At 53.8% G+C, this 25,782-nt stretch overlaps 1 protein-coding gene across 2 annotated transcripts in view; it reads right to left on the bottom strand.

Annotated features, from left to right (window-relative positions):
* Nucleotides 1-723: 723 nt before the first annotated feature.
* CTNNBIP1 (catenin beta interacting protein 1) overlaps nucleotides 724-25,782 on the bottom strand; it is a 46,295-nt gene continuing 21,236 nt past the window's right edge. Inside the window, exons 2-6 of one of the 2 annotated variants that reach the window (XM_081057397.1) lie at nucleotides 24,771-24,914; nucleotides 24,539-24,623; nucleotides 19,696-19,814; nucleotides 19,011-19,101; nucleotides 724-3,137 (exon numbers count right to left, since the gene is read on the bottom strand). In XM_081057397.1, the coding sequence (XP_080913523.1) occupies nucleotides 3,079-3,137; nucleotides 19,011-19,101; nucleotides 19,696-19,791 (246 nt within the window). In that variant the 5' untranslated portion in view covers nucleotides 19,792-19,814; nucleotides 24,539-24,623; nucleotides 24,771-24,914 and the 3' untranslated portion in view covers nucleotides 724-3,078. The remainder of the gene's footprint in view (nucleotides 3,138-19,010; nucleotides 19,102-19,695; nucleotides 19,815-24,538; nucleotides 24,624-24,770; nucleotides 24,915-25,782) is intronic. The other variant, XM_081057396.1, reaches the window with a different exon arrangement.

The raw sequence follows: 25,782 nt of genomic DNA, 5'->3' as shown, positions 1-25,782 counted from the left end.
GACTTTATTGGGGAACAGTGTGTACTTCCAGGCCTTTTTTCCAAGTTAAGCTGTTGTCCTTTCAATCTTAGTTGTGGAGGGTGCCGTTCAGCTTCAAGTTGTTGTCCTTTCAGTCTTAGTTGTGGAGAGCGCAGCTCAGCTCCAGGTCCAGTTGCCGTTGTTAGTTGCAGGGGGCACAGCCCAACATCCCTTGCGGGAATTGAACCGGCAACCTTGTGGTTGAGAGCCCACTGGCCCATGTGGGAATCGAACAGCAGCCTTCAGAGTTAGGAGCATGGAGCTCCAACCGCCTGAGCCACTGGGCCGGCCCTCTGTCTGGACTTTTGTTACAAGTATTCTTAGAACCACTGCCATCACAAGGATGTTAGGGTGTCTAGGATGAAAGGGTCCCCACAGCCTTAAGGGGTGCTCAGTGTCTGCTCCAGAGCCTGGAGGGTGAGATGACCTCTGGAGTACTGACCTTAGACCAATCTAGGACGATATTTGGGATCTCCAGGTCAAAAAGGGGGCTCGACCTTCCTACAGACCTGTCAGTCGGGCTGGGCAGACCTGGAAATTCTTCCAAACCCTGAGCTCTACTCCAGATCACAGACAATTCAACGAGCAAGCTGTTTTGTCCCTGCTTGGCGCCTCCTTGGGGAAGGAGGGCCCCAGCAGCACGGCCCATGTGATGCGAGAATTCAGTGAATACACCCAATTCCGAGGGAGATAACTGAGCTCACGTACCAAGCTATTAAAAATCTTTATTGTTAATTTTTCTCTCCAACATATATATTTTTAGTTGAAATAAGAAGCCACGGCAACACTTTCACTTTTCTTCAGAAGATGAGACAGATCAGGGCTGTCACTATTACAAGAGGAAGGCCCATGACCTTGACAAGGACAGGCTGGGGCAGAAAACACACCAAGGGCCAGACACAGACCCTTCGCGGGAGCTACAGGTACAGAGAGGGGACAGCCAGCAACACTGGCATCTACACCTGATAAGATATCACAACCTGGGGGGGACAAGGACTGAAAAAACTCACTTTTCCCCAGGGGCTCAGCTGGAGCTGCAGGCCACTGAGCTGAGTGTGCATGTGAGAGTGTATGTGTGTGTGTGCTCACTCATGCACGTGCACACACGCACTGCCCCCCTGAAGGAAGATGTTCTCGGGGCCCTGCTGGGGTCCCCACAGTCCTCGTCTCCTGGGGACCAATGGCCTTTGCAGTTAACGGTCAACTGACGAGGGCCAGGGGCCGTGTGTGGAGGATGTGGTGTCTAGGCCACGACACGCGAGTCCTCCTTCTGGGGCAAGACCCAGCACCGGGAAGCGCCCAGCAGCTGTCGGGCTCTCCAGTGTGTCTCAGGCCTGGGACACACTGGCATTTAGCTCCTGTGCTCCACGACAGCCCCAAACCCTGAGAAGCGGGTATTTGGCTCTGAGAGTCTTCTCCTGGCTCTGGGTACGCAGGCAAGAAGGGGGCCTGAGCCATCTACCTTGGGGAGGATGGTGGCGTCTTCTCCCCAGGCCTGCTTCTTCCTCTACCTCCCCACCTGGATTCCACTCCTGTGAGAGACGCAGGGAGAGGGCAGGCCGCCTCAGGGGAAGGCGGAAGGCAAGTGGGAAGACTTGGGGTGCCTACAGCCATTCAAAGACCGCTGCTCTGGGTGTCCGGGGTCAGGCTTGAGGACCAGCCTGGTGGGCCTTGCCCAGTGAAGCACTTCATAAATAAACAATGACGCTGTTCCTTCCAGGCTGACACAGACAGTGACCCTTCAGAAGGCCCAGCAGTGAGAGGCACCGGCCTCGGATAAGGGAACTCCAGCTGCCCAGGACCTACTGTCCCTGCAGCAGACACCTCGGGAGCGTGGCGGGGGGAGGTCAGGGGTGGGTGTTTGGAGCCGAAGACTCCCGGGCTTTGTGAGCCAAGCTGGGGCTGTTGTGTGGGTTCCGGACTCCGGGGCCAAAGCCTGTGCTACACTGTGGGGTCTCACAGCTGGGAGCAGCTCCTGTCCTTTACAGGAGGAACCCCCAGGTGAGGCCTCAGGAAGAGGGATACGGAGGGAACGGCGACAGGCAGAGTCGGCCGCGCAGTGCAGCGCCTCTGCTCAGCACGAGCAGGCCGGAGAAGCCCGGACGATCAAGCAATTCCATTCTCACCTAAGGAAGCTGGCTGGCTGCCAGTTCCTGGAAGTGATGCACCTGGCTAATAGTCACCTCTAAGCTCTGGGTTGCTCCTTCATGGCAACACAAAGCTCCTTGGGAACCGCGTTTTCCAGTTGTGGACCCTGCTTGGGGTCCTCAAGGCCCCCTTGCTGGTGGAGCCAGGTGTGGTCATTAAAGCAAATGCACTTTCCAGGAGGACCCTGGCTGCTGCAGAGGGACCGTGCACAGCAGAGTGCACTGAGGCCATGGCAACGGGTGCCAGGGGCGAGCCAATGGGAAACCAAACACACGTATGGAAAGCCAATCAAATGCAAACACAAACAGAGCACGTGAAAGCAGCAGCAAGCTCTTTGTGTAATAAATATTGCAAAGCGCACTTGGTTTCTTTCTTTTTTTTCCCAAGTCAAATATAACCAATGTCCCAAACCCTGTTTTCAGCATTCAAAAGAGAGAAGCTGTTGCTCCCAGCAGAACACCTGCAGCCAATCAAAGAAAAAAAAAAGTTTCCCATTAGCCAGCCAATCAAAATCCATTTCCAGTTTGAGCAGCCAATCCGACCTCTTCACATTCCTAAAACATGACCTAAATAAAGCACCAGAGCTCGGAGAGCTTCATGGGAAGCCATATACCGAGACGCAATTTAAAAAAAAAAATGGAGTCAGAAATAAAAATAAAAGGTTTCCATTGGTCAAGATTTAAAAATAAAAAGGTTTCTTCCTGCAGCCAATCATGAGTCCGTCCCTTTAAGCCAATCATAACCGCATCACTGGTATCTCCCTTGATGCCAGCCCAGCTGAGTGGCCATGGGGTGGGATGGGGTGGAGTGGGGCAGGGGTGGGGAAGATGACCTGCTGCCACTCAGCCGGCCGAGGTCCACACAGATCTCTTGGCCTCTGCCAGCTTCCAGCGTGTTCCAAGGGGTTCACAGCTACTGCCTCCGGTCCTCCGTCTCCGATCTGGAAAACGCCATCACCACATCCTCTGCACCTGCAGACCAAGGGAAGAGAATTGCTGGGTGGACCTCTGGCAATTGGCTGCAACCTGGGACCAGGCAAGGAGGCCGCAGCTCTTAGGTGCAGCATCAGTCCATCCACAGAGGGGCCTTCCAAGGAAGCCTACCTCCCCTCTGGGTCCTCCCAGCAGCCTGGCTGCAGGGCTGCAGGGCTGCAGGGCTGCGGCTCAGAGGCCTGCTCAAGGCTAAGAGTTGAGCGTGAGGAAAACCCACGGCTGCTGCTCCTGGAGCAGGGACCGGCTCACATCTCTTGATTCAAGGTCACCAAAGCCCAGGGCCCTTGGGAACCTCCCTCTTTCTTCTTGAGATTCTTATTTTGATCCCTTTGGAGGACCTTCTTCATTATGATTTCTAATAGCCATTCCTCTTTGTCCAAACCCAACACCTGCTCCAAGGAGCATGGCCAGGCCCATTTCCAGCTTGCAGCCAGCCTGGCTCCTACAGAGACAGATAATGGCCATAATCTTTATTATTATTTTTAATCGTGGATTTGAGATTCTGGTCCAGGCACTCATGAAATCACTTCCTTTGTCTTGTTTTCCATAAGACAGGCTCTGACATGCAGCCAGAAAAGGCAGGAGGGAGGAGGAAAATTGCTTGAAATACTGACCTGCCCCCCCACTCCCCACCCCACAAAGCTGCTGGGGAAGGAAGGAGCTGCCTGAGCCACAGACTCTGCAGGGCAGGTGAGGTGACAGGCAGGTCCCACAAAGCCTCCCAGGTCCTGGGCCTGGACCTCCCTGAGTCCTGCCACTTTCTCCCCTTTTTCTGGGTTGTGCCCAGAACAATAACAGCGTGCTGCCCGTGGCCTTTCTGACATACTTCTCTTCTGTCCTAACTGGGAATTCTCCTGGGAGGGGAGGATGGGAGGAGCAGACACAGAAAGGCCACCGAAGGGTGAGCCAGTGTGGGTGGTGGCAGTGAGGCTTCTGGCCTATGAAATGGAGCTGGGGAGAGGGCAGGATTTTGCACCCCACCCTGGAGGCATGGTGTTGGCCGTCTTTGCCCACACACAGGGCCGTTGCTCTCTCACACTAGCAGCTTTCTACCGACCTCCTTCCTGACTGTCCTGCCTCATGGAGGTGCGGAGGGTGCACCCCAGCACGGGCGCTGCAAAAGGAGGACCCGCCCACCAGATGGAACATCACAGACGTGCCTTCTGTGTGGCACCAGAGCACAAGGTGCTGTAACCCTACCCCGCACACCCCACCCTGCAGACGGGGTTCTGCTGACACCAGCACAACCTCTATTCCTGAGAAGGGGAATAAGCTTCTGAAAAGGAGCTCACATTGTCTGCCTCTCTGGGATGGGGCTCCTTTCCTTGGAAAGCCCTACAAATCCTTCCCCTCTCTTCTCGGGAACACTCTGATCTCACTTCAGTCCTGGGACCACGCACTATCAGCAGGCAGAACTTTCCTAGCCACCGGCATCCAGCATTACATCATACCCTGCATGGCAGCTGAGCTGGTTCCCTAACAGATGCCGGCTTTTCCCGAGCGCCGCCTCCCCAGCTCGATCATCAGTGGGGGGCTAGAGGGTGACTGTGAAAGTGGCGTTGTCAGCACAGGATGCCTGGGCAGCAACGGGCAGTGGCAGCCCACTCGTGTCTTTCCTTGCCTGCCTTGGGGCTTTCTCCCAGGGACCTTAGACCTCTGTCCTGAGCTGCAGGCACAGAAATAGCACTGGCTGTCCCAGGTGGGAATGGAGGGTCAGCAGAGGGAATGGCCACTGACTCTTTGGAGGAGACCAGACCCAGGGGCCGGGCTCCCAACACCGCAGCTGCCCGGTGTGTGTACCCGGGCTACCCTCTGAGACCTGGGAAAGAAAGTAACCTCCTCAAGGCCACACAGGGACTCTGATGAGACACCTGAGGCAGAGGATTTGCCAGAGTCCCACCTGTGCCACACTGCCAGCTGGTCACCCCAGCACTGGCTGTGGTGTGAAAGGCTGGGAATCCATGGCTCTCACTTATAGGGCCACCTGCTCTGCTGCTGGAGCCAGGTGTGGACAGCGCCCGCAGAGCTGCTGCCCATCCCAGGCCCTGTTCTGTTCCTAAAGGACCATGCTACTTTCCAGGCCTCACCACAGGGCTCTACTTTCCCTCGGGCCCCAAGAGGGGGCAGGCTCTTGCAGCGCGTTTTCTGACCCATCCTTACCACCAGCTGGCCAGGCACTCATCATTCAACAAGGGCCTGACCATGAACCCGGCAGGCCTCTAGGCAAGGACGCACCTTTTCCCTCTCCTTTTCTCCATGACAGTTGAACCAGTTACCTAACAGGGAGAGTGGGCTGCTCAGTCAGTTATCATGATTCAAGCTGTTAGAGCATTAGAGCCAGGAGGGCCCTCGGAGGTTGATCACCACGGTCCTCCCATCTTCTCTCAAGGCCAGTATGTGATGTCTCCCTTGGGTGCTCTCACTGTCCTGGAATCACAGGGCTCAGAACAGGAAGATGCTGCAAAGAAGCCAGCAGGCCCAGCCCACCACCTCCAGGCAGTTGGCGAGGATTCCTATCTCATTTTACAGATGGGGCTGTGTCTACCCCATTGGTACCTCTGCTGACACTGTCTGGACTCAGCCTCAGAGCTTCTGCCTGTCCCTTCCCATCAGATGTGGGTGAGTACAGGAGGGGAGAAGCTGATCAGTCTCTCCTGTTCCATACTCTCTCATCCATTAAAAGATAAAAATAGCCCAAACCAGACAAAGACATTACAGACCAGTATTTCCTATAACTATACATATTCATGTCATATACATGTCATAGGTATCTATGACATGCAAAAATACCCAACAAAATACTAGCAAACTGAATACAGTAACACATAAAAATTATTACCTACTCTGACTAAGTGAGATTTGGCCCAGGAATATGTAATGTTGGTTGGTTGGATGGCTCAGTTGGTTGGAGCATGTCCTCTCAACCACAAGGTTGCCGGTTCGACTTCTGCAAGGGATGGTGGGCTGCGCCCCCTGCAACTAGAAACGGCAACTGGACCTGGAGCTGAGCTGCGCCCTCCACAACTAAGACTGAAAGGACAACAACTTGACTTGGAAAAAGGCCTGGAAGTACACACTGTTCCCCCATAAAGTCCTGTTCTCCTTCCCCAATAAAACATCTTTAAAAAAAAAAAGTACAAAACATCATTGAAAAAAATTCAACACAATCCCTATTAAAATCCCGGCTGCCTTTTTGGGCAGAAATTGACCAGCTGCTCCTAAAATTCATATGAAAACATGAAGGGTCCAAAATTGCCAAAATAATCTTGAGAAAGAAGAACAAAGTTGGACTCACACTTTCGGATTTCAAAACTTACTCCAAAGCTACAGTGAACAAGACTGGGTGCAACTGGCGTAAGGATAAGCATGTAGATCAGTGGGATAGAATTGAGAGTTCAGAAATACACCATGACACTTATGGTCAATCGAGTTTTGACAAGGGTGCCAAGGCAACTCAACGGGAAAGGATTGAACAAATGGTACTGAGACAACTGGATATTCACGTGTGAAGGATGAAGCTGGACCCTTACCACACACCATATAAAAAAAAAAAAAACTCAAAATGGACCAACGACCTAAATATAGAAGCTAACATTATAAAACACTTAGAAAAAAACATAAGAGTAAATCTTCATGACTTTGGGTTAGGAAACGGTTTCTTAGCTATGGCACTCAAAGCACAAGTAACAAAAGAAAAAAATAGATAATTTGGGCTCTATCAAAGTTAAAAACAGTTATGCTTCAAAGAATACTATAAAAACAGTATTAACAAGGGTGGCTGGTGAGCTCAGTTGGTTAGAGCTTGATGCTCTTAACAAGGTTGCAGGTTCGATCCCCACATGGGCCCCTGTGAGCTGCGCCCCCCACAACTAGATTGAAACAACTACTTGACTTGGAGCTGATGGGTCCTGGAAAAACATACTTAAAATAAATTTTTAAAAAGTTTAAAAACAAAGTATTAATAAAAATAAGAAGATATTTGCAATGCATATATCTGGTAAAGGATTGGTATCTGGGACATAGGTATAAATAACTCAATAAAAAGTCAAACAACCCAATTTTGAAAATGGGCCAAGAACTTGAATAGACATGTCTCCAAAGAAGACACAGCAATGGTCAATAAGCACATGAAAAGATGCTCAATATCATCAGTCATTATGGAAATGCAAATCAAAACCACAACAAGATACCACTTCACACCCACTAGGATGGCTGGAACCAAAAAGAGACAATAACAAGCGTGAGCAAGGATGTGCAGAAATGGAACCCGCACACACTGCTGGTAGGATGTGACATGGTGTGGCTGCCACGCCTGCCCCACCCGCAGCCTTCCTCATCTCAGCAGATGGCTCCTCCATCCGTTAGTTGCTGGGCAAAACCCTGGGGTCTTCCTTATTCCTCCTCCCCTCACCCCCCCACCTCGCACACAACACATCAACAAATCCTACTGACTCTACTTTTAAAATATATCCTGAATACATTACCATTCTCCCTACCACCACCCTGGTCCAGACCACCTCTACCCCTCACTAGCCTCTTGTACCCCTTTTCCTGGATCTCCCTCCTCTGGCCCCCGATGGTCCATTTTCCACACAGCAGTCAGAAGGAAGTTCTTAAAAACACAGCCACTCCTTTGCTCAAACTCCCCAAAGCCTTTTTATTGCAGGATTTCTCATCACACTCAGAGTAAATTCTAATCTCCATACGATGGCCTGTGAGACCCAGCACGACCTGACCTCTGTCTGCCTCTTCACCTCCTCCTTTTACATACACCCTCCCCTCACTGGGCTCCAGCCGCCGGGCTGTCGTCCAGGCACGAGTAACTTGCACCTCAGGACCTTTGCACTTGCCGTTTCCTTGGCCTCAGTGCTTCTCCCGAGTCCATCTCAGCTTTCGTACTTCATGCCGGTCTCTGTGCAAAATCATCTCCCCAGGCCCTCCCTGACCACAGCTTCTAAATGGGTCTGTGTCATTGGGCGGCTGTAGTCTGCTTCAGTACCTCAGCACAATCCGTGGAGTTACATACTGGTGTGAGTTTTGTGTCGCCACTGGAAAGTACGTTCCATATGATCAGGGACTTTGTCTTGTTCACTCACATATTCACAGCACCTGGGAAAGTTCCTGGGCTACAGGACGAATCGTTATTTTATAGATGAGGAACCTGAAAGCTCAGAGAGAGAAGCAGCTCAGTGAATCAGAGGCAGAGGGAGGACCGGACTCGGACTCCGAACTCCACGCCTTCACGGCCATTACCCACTCTGCTGTTTGCTCTAAGGAGAAGGAAATGCCTGCCCTCCCCACTCACCCAGAGCACTGTGGCTGTTCACGTTCCAGCAGGGACTGGACCAACCCATCCATCCCGATCGGAATGGAACCAAGACACAGGATTTAAAACAACACCATAGCAGCCCTGAGGTACCTTGGAGAAAATTCAGCACGAAACCAGAATGCCAACCTGGGAGTAGTCCTGGATCCGGGCCCCTGTCCCAAACCCCACACCCTGCCCTGGCCTGCTGCTCTGCCAGACGCACCCCTAGTCCCATGGCTCGCCTGCTATGGAAAGCAGGGCCAAGGTGCTAGCGAGGGCACAGCTCCCTGAACCAGGGCAGGGCACCCAGCAGGCCATCCCATCCCACACCCAATGCCAGCTGTGCCCCTGAAACAGAGTCCAGTCAAATGACTGGGGAGAGAAAAATGACAAATATGTGAGAGCTTATAAAAGGGAAGCTGGCCCCTGACCGGGGGCGGGAGACAGACAATGGGGTCACTGGTCTGTTTGCAAGCTCAGGATGAATTCACAACAGCAGAATCCAAGGCCCAGAACAGGCTCCACACACCAGCACCACCCTTGGACCATGCGCGGCTGACCGAAGGGAAGCGGCATGCTGCCATCAGGAAGCCCTGCTCATGACAGGGTGTTGGGGTGCAGGGGCCAGGGGCTGTGTGCTTTGGAGAAAGCCCTCAGGGTACTCAGACACAGCCCCCAATGTCTGAAGAATCACTCTTGGTATTTGAGGCTCTAAGTTAAAGTCTTGCAAAGGTCTTTTCATCAATACACTAGGCACTGCAATCTGTTTCCTAAGTTGCCAGGACGTTCTCCTTGCGGCTATATGTTTGTTCACAGCTGGTTCAGTGATAGTGGATGAGCACGGACATGGCTGCAGCCCGAGGCTGATGGGTAGGTAGGGGTACTCACAGCTTCTATTTCTTCGACCTGGTAGGGAAGTCCTAGTGGAGCCCTGTATCCTTTCCTAGGACCTCAGAGCTCAGTCCTGGAAAAGCATGGGTCTGGAGCTCACACAGAGCTGGGCTCAGGCCCCAGGGCGGATGACAGCTCCCAACACCATCTTCCCTCTCCAGGAGGGACCCAGCAGAGAGAGACCGTGTGAGGAAGGACAAGGCCTCCCAGCGGCTACGATACGCTGAGTGTACAGGCTGCAGGGGGACACACCGACTCGAGAGCTCTTCTAGTTCCAGATCCTGCAAAGTCCAGCTCAGAGCTGGTACTCAAAGGTGGCTGGGGAGAGAGAAAACGGCCCTGAGGGCAAACCCTAGCCTAGAACTTGACACAAGGTACACAAGGCCTGGTCCAGCTCCCAAAGGCTGCTGGCCCCGGGCCCGAGTCCAGGACAAAGCCCTGTGCAGATGTCACCAGAAAAAAGGGGAATTCCCAGAGTGGCATCAGCCATGGGTGGAGGCACCCACATTACCTGACTTGGAGCCATGGGCTCTTCCAAGCCCAGCCCCCATGGCCACGTGCTCTGGGGACAGGAGCCTCTCTGAAACCCTCATGCCTCTCGTGGGCCAGGGCTTTTCAGGACTACTCCAGGGTCAGATGTTCGCGGGGCAGGGACCTCATGACTCATGGTCTCCTCAGGGGCCTAGCAGCTTCTTAATGAGGGCAAACCTCTGCGGCCTGAAAAACTCAGAAATACAACCCTGAAACCCCATCTCCAAATTCCCATGGCTGCTGGAAGCAGGAGACAGCGAAGAGAAGGAACTCTGGCTAAGTGCTTCAAAGCCATCCAGGGAACCCGACCTGGCGGGCCCAGGCCATCTCCCGTGCTCACAGCCAGGGGCTGGAGAGGAAACATGATGTCTGTCCCCTTCTCTGGCCATACAGTTTTTGGCTGTGGTATCTCTTCACCCTGTGAGCTCGTTATCTTGCTGTCAGTACCAACTAGCATCTGCTACCTGGCACCTCAACACTCAGCTACCGGCTCTGGGGAGATGAGCAAGGTGGCAAGGCTGCTGGGAAAACAGGCCCCAGACACTCCTCTAAGGGGAAAGTTTCCACGGGGATGAGGCTCAGGCACTACCCCAGACTAGGTTCCTCCCACAGACCCAGGCCGCTGGGTGGCACATGCTGTTTTTAGCAGCTGCAGCCTAGCAGCCCTGGGCTTCTATGCGTATCAGCTCTGATGCCCAAAGTTCCCAGGAGATGGCTTTTACCCAGAGACAGCAAGACACTGGTTGCCATGGGGACAGCAGCCCTGATACACCAAGGTCTCAGCAGCCAAGCAGGCTCCAGGCTTAGTGGCACCTACTGAGCTCCTGGCTGACAACCTTATCACCAGACACCCAGGCTGCTGGAAGAAGGCATGTGGGCCAAGACGTGGACCTGGCTCCTGGGAGGGGCGCTGGGCTGCCTGACCAGCCATCGAGGGCCCTCCGGAGCTTGGGCTACCTTGGGGGACTCTGATACCCTGGGTCCCTGGCCTGGGTCTGACCCTGCCTCCTTGTGCAGTGCAGGGCGAGTCCCTGCACATCCACCGCGGTTTCCTCAGCTGCGAAATATATGAATCGCACCTGTCTCAGCCATCTGACCAACCAGGATAACGTCGCAGCATCAAGTATCACAAACAGCATCTTGTGGGATCATAACTCGGGTTCTACCTGCTCTGCTCTAGTCCCAGCCCGGCTCCCCAAAACCCATATCACCCCCTCCACACCCCTGCTGAGGCTAACGCACAGCCCATCTCTGGTCTTTGCCTCCCCAGATGAGGCACCCATTCTCTGCTCTAACTCTCTGGTCTCCCCAAACATGAATGCTCCTAGACCAGATAGCTTGGCTGCAGGGAAGGGACAGCATCTGGAAGGAGTGCGTGGCTCCCTTCAGGGATCAGGAACAACCCTCTTCAAGTCCTGTCGTGGTCTCAAGTTCTAGTGGGGGCCTAGTCACCTCGGGGGTTGTTTCAAATGCAGATTTTAATTCCTAGGACTGGGGCAGGGCCCAGGAATCTGCATTTCAATGACTACCCTTGGAGATTCAGGGAGGGGGCCCATGGCCACACCCGGAGAGCTCAATGCTCCACAGTCTCCTGACCTCCACTCCCCACCCCTGAGCTGTGGTCCCTTCTCTACAACGTTCTGAAAGAGACCTGTCCTCTGGCTTCCATTGCCTCACTTCCCATTTCCTCCCCGGCAGGCAGCAATCTGGCCTCCAGCGGGGGCTGGGGGGAGGGGGGGCTTCCCCAGAAACTTTCGGGAAAAGTCACCACTGACTTCTTACTTACAAGCCCAGGGGACCCTGAGAGTGACCCTGCCGACGTTCCCCTTCTCCTAGAGCTCCCCTGTCCCCCTCACCCCGCTGTTCTCAACAAGTCACCCCCTGCCCTCACTCATTCACACCCAGTCCTCCATCTACTCCCACCTTGACCTGAGCTCTGACTGCACTCCTGTCCCCTCCTGAACCCCACAGGCACCTCCCACTCAGAGCTCCCCTCCCTGCCTCTCCACTGCAGCTGCCCATCCACTTGGCCCTCGGTCTCAGACCCCATCCCCACCTATTCTCCCAGCCTGCAGGTTCTCAGTTCTAAACGTCCAGCTTCTGAAATGCACTTGCATCACGTTGTACCTGACATCACGGTGACCTTCTGGCTGTCTTCCTGCCTTACCCTCTGCCCCGTGAGTTCTCCCCAGCGCTCACCCTAAGAGGACAGTGGACCTGGCTATACCTCCCCTTCAGGCCGGTGGTGACCTCTGAAATCTTCAGAATAAATTCCCTCCTGAGCCCACTGGCCTTTCCAGCCACTTACCACCCAACTGGCAACCACCACACCAGTCTCTCGGGGGGACACAAAGATCCCCACCAGGTGCACAGGTTGGTCAGGCTCCAGGGGCTCCCTCAGCCTGTGACCTCTTCCTCCCCGTTGGCCCCCACACATTCCCACGCATCCTTCAAGACCCATGCAAACAGCACCTCTTCTCTGTGGCTTTCTGGGTGGGTTTCCCCTCCCTCCGGGTTAGTCATACTGTGATCTGTGTGCCCCAAGGTCTTTACACATTTGTTCCTCTGCCTGCCGTGCTAGGCCGGCAGCTCCAGGGTGGGAACCGTCACCTGGTCACCTGGCAGCACGCCCGCCTGGCACACAGACCCATGGGCTCATGTGAGCGAGTATCCCACAGCTGGAAGAGCGGCCCCTTGAGGCTCTTCTCCAAGGCAGAGGTCAGCCTCTTACAGGGTGTCTGGAGGTTAATTAGAGTAGCATAAGGGCTTGGAGGCCTTTGTTCTCAGTTCCAAACAATAGAACCCATTAGCTGGTGAAGGAAGGGTCAAAGCAGCCAGCCCTTCCCTGGCCAGAACCAGATGCTGAATTGAGCAAATGGCCCTGCCTTTCAGCACATTCCTTACCCCTTTGTGGGTTTTGTTTTGTTTTTCCTTTTTCTTTGACACAAGTTATCACATACCACATCCTTCTGGTTGATTTTTCTGTTGGATTCAATGTATGTGTGATTTTTTTTTTTTTGGTCCAACTTGATTACTGTTAGGTTACAGGTAATTCTCATGTAAGAGTTGATTAAAGTTAAAAAAAGATTAGCTTCCCATCCATAGACTGGAATTCTCCCAGGGCCCGACTGTAATTTCAGTCCAGAGTTTATCGCCTGGAGCATCTGGGCGACGCCTCAGAGCGGAGCATGGGGCGAGGGGTCCCAGGACCCCCAGCAGGTGGTCCACACAGAGGCGTCTCTCACAGGACTCGCCTCCGAGGCTTGTCCACAAGGATCCAGCAAACCCTGTTCTGTGCCAGAAGCTGGGCTACAGGCTGAACACAGCACAGACCCGGCCCCACGGGGCTCCTGACATAACATGATCATGGGTACACAGAAGGAGAGATCGGCAGGCAGCTCAGGAGATGGCGAGCAGTGACCGCCCAGGAAGGGGCCAGAGAGGGCTGCACAGACGAAGTGAAAAGAGCAGAGGCTAGAAGGGTGTGGGACAGGGTTCCAGGAAGAACGCTGGCTGTAAAAAGGAGAAGATGGAGCCAGCACCCCCACACACGGGCCGCTGAGAGGGTCAAGTGGGGTGATCGACTGTGAAGCGCCGTGCAATGGGTGGGCTGCTCTCTTGGAGATGCTGGCTCCCTGCTGCTTTGTCTGTGAGCACAGCTACTTTACCAAGGTTCCAGTGTAACCGAGGCCAAATGACCTATTTTAGGCTCACTGGCAGCATACCCTGAGCCAGCAGTCTTGGCTTCCGAGGGGGAGAGCCAGCAGAGCTCTGAGGGAGCCCAGCTGGCTCCAGGCTGGGGACCTTCCCTGGAAAGTCTCTTAGAGAATGTGATTGGACGGAGGCTGGAACAGGCCTGAGGAGCAACTGTGCCAGCAACACAGCTCCCAGGGCCAAGAAAAGGCAAGAGAATGGATGAGGGCTTCCTTAACGAAATGGACCATGTCTAGACGGGGCCCTCACAGCCCCCGGACACCCTGACAATAGGAAACACCACACAAGGGTGACAGTTCTGCAGGTGACTGCAAAGTGCATTGGGGCCTGGATGGGCACTCGCTGGGAGTCCTGTGCCCTGAGCAGTGCTGGGGCAGGAAGACACTGGAGCTCTCAGAGAACCGGCATGTTCAAAGGCACTGCAGGACCTAGAATAACAAGGCAATAGAAAACTTCCAAATTTCCCCTATGCCCTCCTGAAATACCATGTTCACTGCCTGAATCACACCTGTTCCTCAGGCAAAACACTGTCCTGCTCAAAGATGCATATGGCCTGTAAGGCACTTCTAGAATTTATCTTCAAATCAATGAAGATTTAAGCTCAAGGATGTGCAGTGTTGGACTGACGGCTCTATGACCTTGAGCTTTATTACTTAATGGCTCCGGGCCTGTAGTCTCTTCCTGAAAGTGGGGCCCGTGATAGCACCTGCCTCACAAGCTATTGTGAGGATTCACTGGGATATCCCTTGTATGCTACTTGACAAGGAACCTGGCTCATAGGAGGAGCTCGACAATTTGCTGTTATTGTAATTAATAGCAACAAATGTCCAACAAATAGAAACTAATGTCCAACAGTGAAAGATTGGCCAAAAATTATGACAGTCATATGGCTGCATATTATACAATTGCCAAAATGTTTTCCTAAAACCTGTTTAAGAACATTGTAAAATTATCATTAAGTAAAGAATGGGTGTTAAAATGGATATTAAAATGTTTATATGATACGGTTCCAACTTTATGATGGAAATAAATACATATATATTTTTAAAAGACTGACGGAAGATTTAACAAAAGGTAATAGCAATTATAGCTCTGTAGTAGAATTCAATCCTTAAAGCTTTGCAGCTGTTTCTACCTTTCCCTGGTTTTCTACAATGACCATGCCTTATTTTATAGCCAGGAAAAACAATCGATATATGTTATGGAGAGAGAAGCTGGTAATAAGAAAGGAATGACCTCAGCATTTGCCGAGCCTGCGCTGGAAGCTACAGCTGGGCCTTCTCAGCAAGACGACCTTCCCACAGAGTATTGATTTCCTTTGGTTCAAAGTCAGTCTTGCCTGGCTGTCAGGTCGATTTGGCCACTCTCAGGGAGCAGGAGACAGTGCTCAGAGAACTGGCTCCACTTTCCTGCCTTTCTGGGGCACCGTGGGCTCCTAACCCCACAAATACAAAGAGGTAAGCCACAGTCCCAAGTTCAAGGAGCTCAGAGTTTGTCAAGAGATAACCAGGAGACGGTGTGGGGAATAGCACAGCAGAGGCGCACGTGTGTGAAGAAAATCACAGGAGGGCCTGGCCTGGCCTGAGGAAGCCAGGGGTCAGGGGTCAGGGCTGGGCTCCTGGCAGCCAAGGGGCAAAGGCAGAAGTAGAAAGGCACCAACACACACTACAATTTTATCCTCAAGGTAGTAGGGAGCCACAGAAAGATCTTAAGTAAGGGAGAGACCTGCTGATGTAGACTTCAGAAGTCCCTCTGGCTATGAGATATTAATAGTGCACTGCAGAGGGCAAGATGAGAAGTCAAGATGCAGTTAGGAGCCATTTACAGCAATTGAGACAAGAATGAATACGGGTTCAGACCAAAATGGGGGTTCAGACACAGCAGATCTGAGGGGCATTAAGGCAGGAGAATCAAAGGACTTAGTAACTCACTAGATACTTGGGGAAAATAGGAGCAATTGGTGGGTCCCCAGGACACTATGTATGTGGGCGAACATTCGTCACGACAGAGAATACGGGTGGAAGGATAGTCTGGGGTGGGGAGAGGTTATGAACCTGGATCTGCTGAGTGTGGGACGTCTGTGGCCAGCTGGTCCGTAGAGACCAACACATAGAGTTCTGGGGTCAGGAGAGGGGTCTGGGCTGAGGGCGCCAGCCAGAGCTCTCTGAAGTCACAGGAGTGGATGAGAGCTCCCAAGGGACCGTATGACACTGAGAGGTGAGAGGACATGATGAAGGGAAAGGAAGTGTTCACAGGGGGATTAAGCAGAGAGATAGAAAATGGGGTGGGGTGCAGAGTAGAGAGACAGAGAGAGGGAGAGAGAGAAGTATCATGGAAGACATGGGAGGAAACGGAGGGCTCCTACAAGGAGGTTGCCATGGGTGGTCTTTGACTAGCAGAGTCCAGGCAGGTCCACTGTTCAGTTCAGTACCGGGGGGCCCCTGGGGCTCTCTGCTGGGACCATTTAGAGAGCCCCAAGGGGCAGGCCATGCTCCAGCACTTGCCTGGACCCAGCAGATATTGGACACAAGTTCACCAAGGGAAGAATGGGAGGAGGGGAGGCTGGGAGGCCTGGGTACAGGGCTAGGGGCCAGACTGCAGTGGGGGAGGGATGCCCAGTCCACTCTCCTCGGTGGGATGAGGAGGGGAAGCAGTGCCCCTGGTACCAGACCCCTCCAGCCCCAGAAGGGAAGCGTGTGCAGGTCTATAGGTGGTGGGCAGGACCCCAGGACCAATGCCATCCGCTGTCCCATTGGTTGGGCAGCCTCAGGCCCCCTACTGAGGGGAGCTGGAACAGCAATAAATCACAGCTGCCAGCACCCGAGGGGAGCTCAGGGCATTTGCTGAGAGACGGCGCCACTTAGTGGCAGGAGGCACTCACACCAGGCTTCGGTAGAACTGGTGAGCCCATCACCTGGAGTGCTCCTAGGCCTTTGGGGTCCTTTCATGCTGGGGTTCTGTGCACTGAAGCAATGATCCAGGGCTTTCGCCGCCTGGGCAGCACTGGGGCCTCTGATAGCAGCAGGCCTGTGCCATCAGCTGAGGTCGGCTCTACCAGCAGAGAAGGGAGACAGACTGGAATTTTAGCCGAGAGCCATTTGGCCCCACTGCGAGGGCAGAAATGGAAGGTCCTGCTCTCAGGCATGTACCTCCAAAATGGGAGAGACTGGACGGGTTGCTGTTTTGTTGTTATCGTGCGTCTCTTTGGGGTGTCTTTAGGCCCACAAGGAAAATAACAGTGTATTTGTGAAGCTCTTCCGGGCACAGCCTCCTCCCGTCTCCAACACACAGTCCGCCGAAAGGTTGGGGCTTTCTGCAGTGCGTGTCTTCCCGTAAGGTTCAGGTGTCAGAGGCGACCGTGGAAGCGAGGAGCAGGCTGAAGGGCAGCCCAGCAGCAGAGAGCCACTCCTGCCCCCAGCTCCCACATGACCCCCTCCCCCACCCCAGCTCCTGGTTTAGCTCCAGAGAGACATGTCTGTGGCCGGCCTGGCTGTCCTGTGAAAGCCCCACCCTCAGGAGGGCCTGGATTCCGGGGCCCACAGGGTCACACACACACAGGCCTATGACTCACTCCTGACTGCTCAGCGGTTTCAGGCCAGGTGAGGTCACCGTAACCTCCTTAAACAACTGACAGAGCTCATTTTTATTCTCAATTGTTGGTTTAGCTAATCAAGATAAAAAGTTCTTGTAATGATACTTTTTAAACTACCTCTTGTTACAAATGTGTGTACAATGTTAAAAAAATTAGTTTTACAAAAATGTGTGACTTGGAAAGTTAAAGTCCCTTATATAGTTGCACCTTCTATCAAAATTTTCTATTTGACAGCCTGGTACATATTTGACAGAATATATTCTTTCAGCTGTCTTTTTCTATACACGTCCACGCATGAGTGTGTGTGTGTGTGTGGGGGGGGGTATAAATGTTTTGTTTTCTATACTGACATACAATTCTACAGCTTATTTTTACTTTTTCCATGAAGAGCATTCTGCTAGAGGCCTTCTTACCACCCCAGCTCAAATTCAGGTTAACTCAGTGACCCAAGACTGGCATGGGAGGAAAGGAAATGTCCCAGGGACTCAGATACCTGAGGGTTTCAACAAGATATGGTTCAGCAAGCAGGGGAGAGGAGCCCATGTTAGAAACCCAGATCAACCTGGAAGAGAAAAGAGCTCTCCCAGAAAGAATATGCCACGTGGCGCGGGGGGAGCAGCGGCAGACTCCACCCCCTCGACTCCATCGCAGCTCTGCCCACAGTGCAGTCAGTGCAGAACAGACGGCCACAGGAGTATGGCCCGAGCAGGCCGCTGTCCCTGAGAGCTGCCCGAGGCACCAGCACATCCTGTACATTTCTGCTGAGTTGGGTGCACAGGCCGGGTCACACCCAGCGTCAGAGCTCAGGAACTGGGCCCTGTGCCAGGGCAGAGCCCTGTGACATCCAGGAGAAAAAGGGCAGCTTCAAGACAAGCAGCCCTGTGTGCCAGACCTGCTCTCCTCTTTGGCCTCATGGATGGACAAACAAGCCGCTCAGCACGCTGCTTAGGGGAGTCCCTCACATGGGACACGCCACAGGCACCAGTATTTTAGGACCAATAATCGAACTCAGTGTACTAAGAACAAAAGGAAAGGACTAGATGGAGATGCCGGTTAGGATCTGGGCTCCAGGGCCAGGCTAAAGCTTCCAGAAAGGGAGCCCCGCACGTGCCCTGCAGCCTCCTGCTGCCCCAGGACAGACAGTGATGGACCCAGAACCCAGCTCCTAAGGTGGGCTGCAGGTCTGCACCCTGGGCCCCCTGGTAATTGGCTGCATGACCAAGGGTAGCCAATAACTTGTTGCTTCTGAGCCCGTCTCATTGCCAGTTAAGTGAAAATAACATAAACAGTAGCTAACTCCAATTAAATGAAATGAAGTGTATCAAGCACTTGGCACACGCCTGCCAGACAATATACTCAAATGTTACCCGCCACTCTTATTATGATTGGTTGAGGGCACCTCCAAAAAGAAGTAACTCCCTAGGGCACACAGCCTTCCAGGGCCTGTGGGGCCACCCCTTTGAGCACAGTAAGGAATAGGAACACCCCAGCCACCACATAGCCTGCGCCCAGGCCAGGTCCTAGCACACAAGGGCAGTTTTGCTGTCCCTTGACAGGGCCCTGGGTGGGCAGGGGTCAGGCCAAAGGCTGAGGAAGGCAACAAGCAGAACCTCTGCAGTGATGGGTCCCCAGACACCTCCATTTCCCACCTCCTGCAGGATGAGACTAGGCAGGAGCCGCGGCCCCTCCCTGTCTGCCTATCTCTGTGTCCTGGACAGCCCATGGAGGACGGCTGGGCTATGCTTCTAAAGGAACCCCCCCCCCCCCGCCGGGTGGCCCCGGGAGGGTGTGGCCGGAGCCCTGGCCCTTGACTCACCCTGGTCGATGGAGTGCTGCGGCAGCTGGCTGAGCTGGCTGCTGACCACCCCCGCGTAGGTGCGCAGGAACTCCTCCTCGCTGGCCGTCAGCTGCAAGGGCGAGAGAGCTGCAGGTGAAGGGTGGATGCATGGCTCTCAAAGGTACCTGCCCAGGCCTGCATGATCCTTCTTTGCTCCCTAGGCCTCTGTTCCTGAGGTTTGATCCCTCAGTTCCAGAGCAAGCATCCCTCTCCCGTCCCTGACACTTGGTCCCCGGGTCCCACAGGCCTTGCTATGCACAGCGGCGCAGCGCCTGTAGGAAGACGCAGGCCCTACTTGGAGAAACATCCCTGCACATACACGTGCTGCCCTCTGGGTGCCTGTCCTGCCCAGTGCCCCTTGGATGCCTCTCTGGGAGAGAAGACTCTCAGCAGGTGGGAGAAGGGAGGAAAGGAAGGTCGGGACCATTAGAACTCTCACCCACCTGGCCCAAAGTTGGCATAAGGGTGGGAAGACTGCCCCAGCAGTGTCCCCGGAACTGAACGTGCTGGGCTCTGTGCCACATGAATTAGCCACAGAGCCAAACCACAGGCTCAGCAACCCCCCTCCTGGACCATGGTGGCTACAGGAGGTGGCCACAGCCTCTGCTCTGCCCGTCAGGCACCCTCCCTGGGGGCTGTGGTGTGACACCCCACCGGCACTCACGTTTGACCCCATCTTTCTCAGCATGAGCAGCACGCGGACCTTCTGCTGAATGTACATCTCCTCCGGACTCTTCCCGGGGGCCCCCTCGCGGTTCATCCCCTGGCCAGCTCTGGGGACTCCTGCAGAGCGAGGAGAAGCACAGCGATGGGGGGTGTCAGGATGAGATATTCCCAGAGAGACAGGGTGCTCGGCAGGAGTTGTCACGCAGCCCACTATGCTGCAGGCTCTCGTTTCTGAGCCCAGAGCAAGTGCTGAGCTGCCCGTTCCTCCCTCACCCCACGAGCCCCGCCAGACTGAGCAGCTATAACCCAGAGCAGGCATGGCGGCCCCTCTGTGCAGAGAGCTGTAGGGCCCCGGGGGCTGAGCTGACCCAGACTACCAGCCAGCCCGACCTTCCAGCCACCCTGCCAGCAAGGCTCTGGCTACGAGCCACAAGAGCCACAAGAGATGTGCTACCTGACCCCAAAATATCCAGGTTTTCAAAACAAGCAACTGTCACAAGGAGCAAAAGTGACATGATCAGGGGCAGCTGGCTTGGGCCTTTGCAGGAGAAACTATGATGTCAGTACCCAGCCCCCAAACACCAAGACAGCTCCCTCAGCGAAAGCCCCTGACGAGTTCAAGAGGCCAGCTACTGGGGTGGGCTCCAAGGAAGCCCTCGATGGAGACAGTGGGGCCTGGGGCTGTGGGGCACAGGCACCCACCCAGGCTCACTGCCACTGCTCTCACAGGCCCACCCCACCTGTCGGAGGGCAGCTCCTGCAGGCAGCAGGGGCCCGACCTGCAGAAATGTCCCAGGAGAGAAGTCCCAGGGTTTCCTGGGAGCTGGTGGAGAAGAAGCCGGGTGTGGAGGAGTTTAGATTACATATTTGTAACTCCTGGATGAGTCAGAAATAACGCAGCAGCTGGTGGGGGTGGAGCCTCAGCAGCCCTGGTGCCAAGGAGCTGTGCTCAGAAGACCAAGGCAAGGAACGGGGCTGGCGGGCCTAGGACACTCCCCACACCATCCATCCATCAGGGGCCAGCGAGCTCTGGAGCAGCAGGCTCTGCCAGGCAGGGGGGCTCTCCTAGGGAGGGGGTCTCCATGGAAATGTGCCAGCGCCCTGAACAGCAGCTTCCCTGGAGAGCCCCTGTCAACTGCTCAGTCCCCATAAGCAAAGAGGGGCCAGTGCTAAATGCCGACACAATAGGCCAAAGAGCCAGCAAGTTGGAGCCTAAATAGCAGCTGTATGCCTGATGTGACAGGGTCCCCTTCAGGGCCTCCCTTTCCACCACGAAAGCCGCAGGCTCCCTCATCTACTGTCTGCCCCCTTCCACCTCCTCCGGGTTCAGAAAAGGGCCTAACTGGTATTGGGGAAAGACTGGTAATGCGCCTCAAGGACGATCTGTAATGAGCGGCAGCCCCGCCGTCCAGGGCCTCATGCACAGAGGCTGCGGACAACCCCAAAGTCCTAAGAGCGGAGCGGGAAAGCTCCATTCTGGGGTTTCACTTCTCACGCTGACCTCCTCACTGCCTTCCACTCCACCACCCCACCAGAATGATCTTTTTTTAAAAAAAGCCAGAACAGATGACATCACTCCCTGCTTCACCCTACCTCAGCATACACTCACAATCCTTGTCCCCCCCACAAGGTCCCCCCACAAGGCCCCACACAGGAGGGGGTTGGGGCTGCTTCCCGCTCCTTACTCCTCCCCTTGCTGCTCTGCCTTCCTGGCCCCAGTCTGTTTCTAGAACGTGCCAAGAAGCTCTCCCCCCACCCCCATCCCGGCAGCCTTTGCACTGAGTGTCCCCTGGGCCTGGAACTGAATTCTTTTCATCCTTCATCTCACTCAAAGACGCCTTTCCAGGGAGCCTTTCCTGACAGCAAAGCCAGAGCTGGTTCTGTGTATCCTCCCCGCCCTCCCCACCCCTCCCTGCCCAGCCCTTCCAGTCACGTAGCCCTGTCTTGTCCCAGTTTTCTGAAAGCACCATGTTGGAATACTTGCTTTTGTCTCTCCCCAACCTGACCAGGGGGCCAGGGCCATGTCTGCTTCGGTCACCGCGTCCTCCTGCAGCCCAGCACCGAGCTTGGCAGGTGCTGAATAAACGGCCCAGGTGGTGGCTAAGCTGCCCCTGTCATCCACATCATCCACATCAATTTAGGGCCAAATGTCATCGTGTTGAAAGTGACCAAAGCACCTAATCCAGCCTCCAGAGCCAGACTGAGCTTTTCCAAAGGACTCTCATTCCTGAGTAGTTTGTGTGCTGTGGGCTATCGTGTCCAAAGGGCATCTGAAACGCTCCGTGAAGCCTTCACACAGAGAGAGGGCTTCCAGGAGTAAAATCTTCCAACTCTGTCCTGTCAAGACAGCGTGGAAGATGAGGGACTGGCCACTAGGTGTCGCCACACACAAAAGAACCAGAGTTCCAGGGCCAGCCGGTCCCCAACCCTCAGGCCCTCACTCTGATCCTCCTGCCACAAACCACACCCCAGTCCCAGGTCCCAGAGCAGGATCTATTCATCCACTCACTCACTCATTCACTCACTCATTCATTCTGGGGCCAGCTCTACCCAGACCGGGGTATGTATCTGGGTTTGCTGTACATCCCAGGAGGAGGGGTCCTGGCTGCACGGTGAATCGGAACCTCTTCTCACTGTCCTTTCCAGCCAAGCTTCCTCCAACAGAGACACAAGCTCAGAACCAACAGGAGTGCATATGTGTGTGAGTGTGTGACTGTGTGTGTGTGTGTGTGTGTGTGTGTGTGTGTGTGAATCGTGTACATGAGGTCTATTTTACAGAATTTTGCTCTGAACAATTCCACCCCCGGCACCCTGTACAGTTTGATGTTGTTCCATCATCTTCCACCATCACAGCCTCCCTGTCCCCGGACACCTCCCACTCTCATGTTGTGATTACCAGGTGGGGGGCTCATAGGGTCACAGGTGCCTGAAAGTGCCCTTGGGGCCAGGTTACTCCCTCATCAGCACAGTTCCCTGGCAGAGACTGATACTTAAACTGTTTCTTCTTGCTTCGGGGAACATTCTTGTCATTTCTAAAAATGGTGGTCTTCTAGGATTCTTCCCGCTCTCGTCTGAGCTGATCCCGCCCTGTCTCCTGACAAAGGGAGCAGCCAGGGCTGGATAGGGCCTGAATGTGCCAACGAGCACACAATCCCACCTTCGCGCTCCCATCCAAATGGATTAGACCTTCGTGACTGGTTTACACCATTCCATCCTAAACAAAATCTGTGTCAAGGGTATTGGTGTGAAGAAAATAATGGATGAGAAGAAATCATAATAACCCAAACGACAGAGACATTTCAGTCGCTAGTATGCTATAAGGATATTAAAGTGGGTTCGGGTTGGGTGCCGATCTAAGCAAACATGCTATTACATTCTTATCACAATTCTGACAAGCATCAGATGAATTTCGTTTGAGAATTCTTATTCTCCCCTGTAGGGATCAAGAACTGCTCTCCATTAAAATGTGCTTAAATTGCATAAGTCCAAAATGAAACTAATTTAGACACACCAATTATTCAGTCCTCAGCCACGAGAACCAAAAGTAATGATGCTTCTTGATTATGACCTCCAGGCAACCCCATAAACGTCCCCTCGCCTACCATGGTGGCACTTCCATTCTTAATCCTAAGAAAATCTCCGTGTTAACTGCCCACGTCAGAGACAGACCTGCTCCCTCTCTTACGATACAACATTCTGGAAGCTAACTAGGGAAAGGCATGGATGAGCTAAAGAATGGAAAATAGAAAGAAACAGACAGCTATCAACTATCCAAATGAATAGGACAAGAGAAGCCTGTGACTATCTATCATACCATAGATATCCATGTGTTATGCAAAAAGTGGGAGTGATTCCAGAAAACTACATATGATTGGGACAGATGCAATGAGGAGGTACTACATTCGCTGCAGACACACAGAAACATCCCCCCGCCCTGACACACAAACACTCCTGTTGGCTCTAAGCCCACATCTCTGTGAAAGGAAGGTTGGCTGGTAATGGACAGTGAGGAAGGGGCTTCCAGCCACCAGTAAGGACCCCATGACAAAGGGAACCCATGGCCTGAGAGGCCACAGTGCGTCCTCTGGGAGACATTCTGCCCAGTCTCTGCAGGGACCTAGTCTCTTCTAGCACATGAGTCCAGCTCTGAAGCCGCTGATCTCACTTTAGAAGAATCAGGATCTCACTTTAGCAGAGGAGGGACCCGGAGAGCAGACCCATTCTGCCAAAGAGCTCTGAAAGCTGGCCTCCCTTTGACAGGCATGAGAAGCCCTGAATACAAACACAGCCACCTGCACTCGTTTTTACTTATAAACATGAAGCCAATGCTGTTTGAATACCCACTTTTATATAGAAAGGAATATACATTTATACCGGTGATCTGGTCCTTGATTGGAAAATACTGAGGAACCTCAGGCTGGGCCAGACAGCAGGGGTGCTTTAAATACATACGGCCCCTCTGCCCCATGGGTCCCAACACTTGTTTTTTGCTTTGTCCATTTTAAAAAAAAGTGACCTATTTTAAATGCTCACATTTAAAAATGTACATTTACATTTGTACAACGTCTACATTGCACAAAAACACAACGCCATATAACTGCTATTCACAGAGCTTCTGTAAACTATGAATTCAGAGACTGCACATGTTTTAACAGTGTAAAAGAAACCAGCAGTACCACAATATTCACCGTAAGAACCCACACGCCTGAAGAAGAAATGAGCATTATTTGGAAATGACCTGTGCTACCTTCATGGCCAGCCTTTGAGCCTGTACCCCAAGTCCCCTCCCCCACACTGATCTGCGGCCACATCATGGGTCGTCCTTCCCCTGGAGTCCTTACCTGCTTCTGGAAATTAACTTCAGGCAAACAGGTGCTCAACTGGGATGGGCGGGCTGTGGCCGGGGAGAAATAGGAAGGCGCGGCCCTGTGGAAACACAGAACACAAGTCACGGGAGGAGCCAGCAGGGTCCTATGGCTGCCAGAGACGCACCTGGAGCACCCGCCCCATGCTGACATGTACAGGACCACAGGGAAGCTCATGGCAACAGGCTCTGCCACAGTCCAGAAATACCTGTGTGTCTGGCCAGCCCAGGGAATCTGCACCAACACCTCTGGGAGAAGGTGCTGACTGCGGCTGTGCTCGCCTGTCATTTCCGGCAGAAGCAGGTCAGCCTCCTCCCCTGGGGTTAGTCACCAAGTCCCATTGAGATCTGTGCTGGGAGATGTCGGGGAGCAGAGTGAATCACTCAGGACAGCGGATGGGCAAGTCCCACACCTGCAGGAGCAGGCGCACCCACACACCTCACAGGAGGCACCAGGCACAGGTACCTGGGCGCTGCGCCTCCTCTGCGCTCAGCGTGTGCGGTGCCGGTGCCCTTGGCATATGGAGAGAAACTGAGGCACACTCCGCACAGCTGCAGATAACTTACAGCCTCCTAGCCTGGCCACACGTCTGTCCACTTCTCCCCAACACCTCCTCCAGGCATCAAAGAACACTGTCGTCTTGTCTTCGCTTCCCACACAATGTCACCATTCAGGTCCTTTGCAGGTTAATCTGACAAATGCATGGCTCAAACGAATAGGCGGGGACACGGGGGAGGTCAGGGAGGCGGGGAGGGGGGCACCAGGTCTGGCCTGCCTGCTGCCGCCGGGCCACCTCCGCAGTGGGACACGGCCCTGGAAGCAGCTGGGTTAAAGGCAGGCGTGCCACTCCCACGGGACGGAGGTCTGAGGAAAATCTGCTGAGAAACATGCTGAGGGAGGGGCAGACGAAGGAGCTTTGAAACTCTCTGTCTTCAGCGATTTTTGCAAAGAAAGCTGCCCGCTCACCCAAGGGGCCAAGGAAAACGTGTTTCCCATAGAAAGTGAGATTTCAAAAGCCTTCCCTAGGCGCCGTTCTAAGCTCTGGGCCTCTGTTCAGTGTATCATTTTGACTAGGGATGGCCCTGGGATGGAAGAGCCATCGCCCGGCATGGCCACCCCTTCATCCCTCCAAGGACAGATACTGACAGTGACTAATTGCTTTTCTTTCCCCTAGATATCAAAGCACCCAAATACCACGGACCCCCAGGGAACTTTCCATC

This window comes from Rhinolophus hipposideros, assembly GCF_964194185.1.
Source record: "Rhinolophus hipposideros genome assembly, chromosome: 8".
NCBI classification, from domain to species: domain Eukaryota; kingdom Metazoa; phylum Chordata; class Mammalia; order Chiroptera; family Rhinolophidae; genus Rhinolophus; species Rhinolophus hipposideros.
The sequence above is the reverse complement of the archived record's forward strand: the minus strand, read 5'-3'. Positions and strand labels throughout refer to the sequence as shown.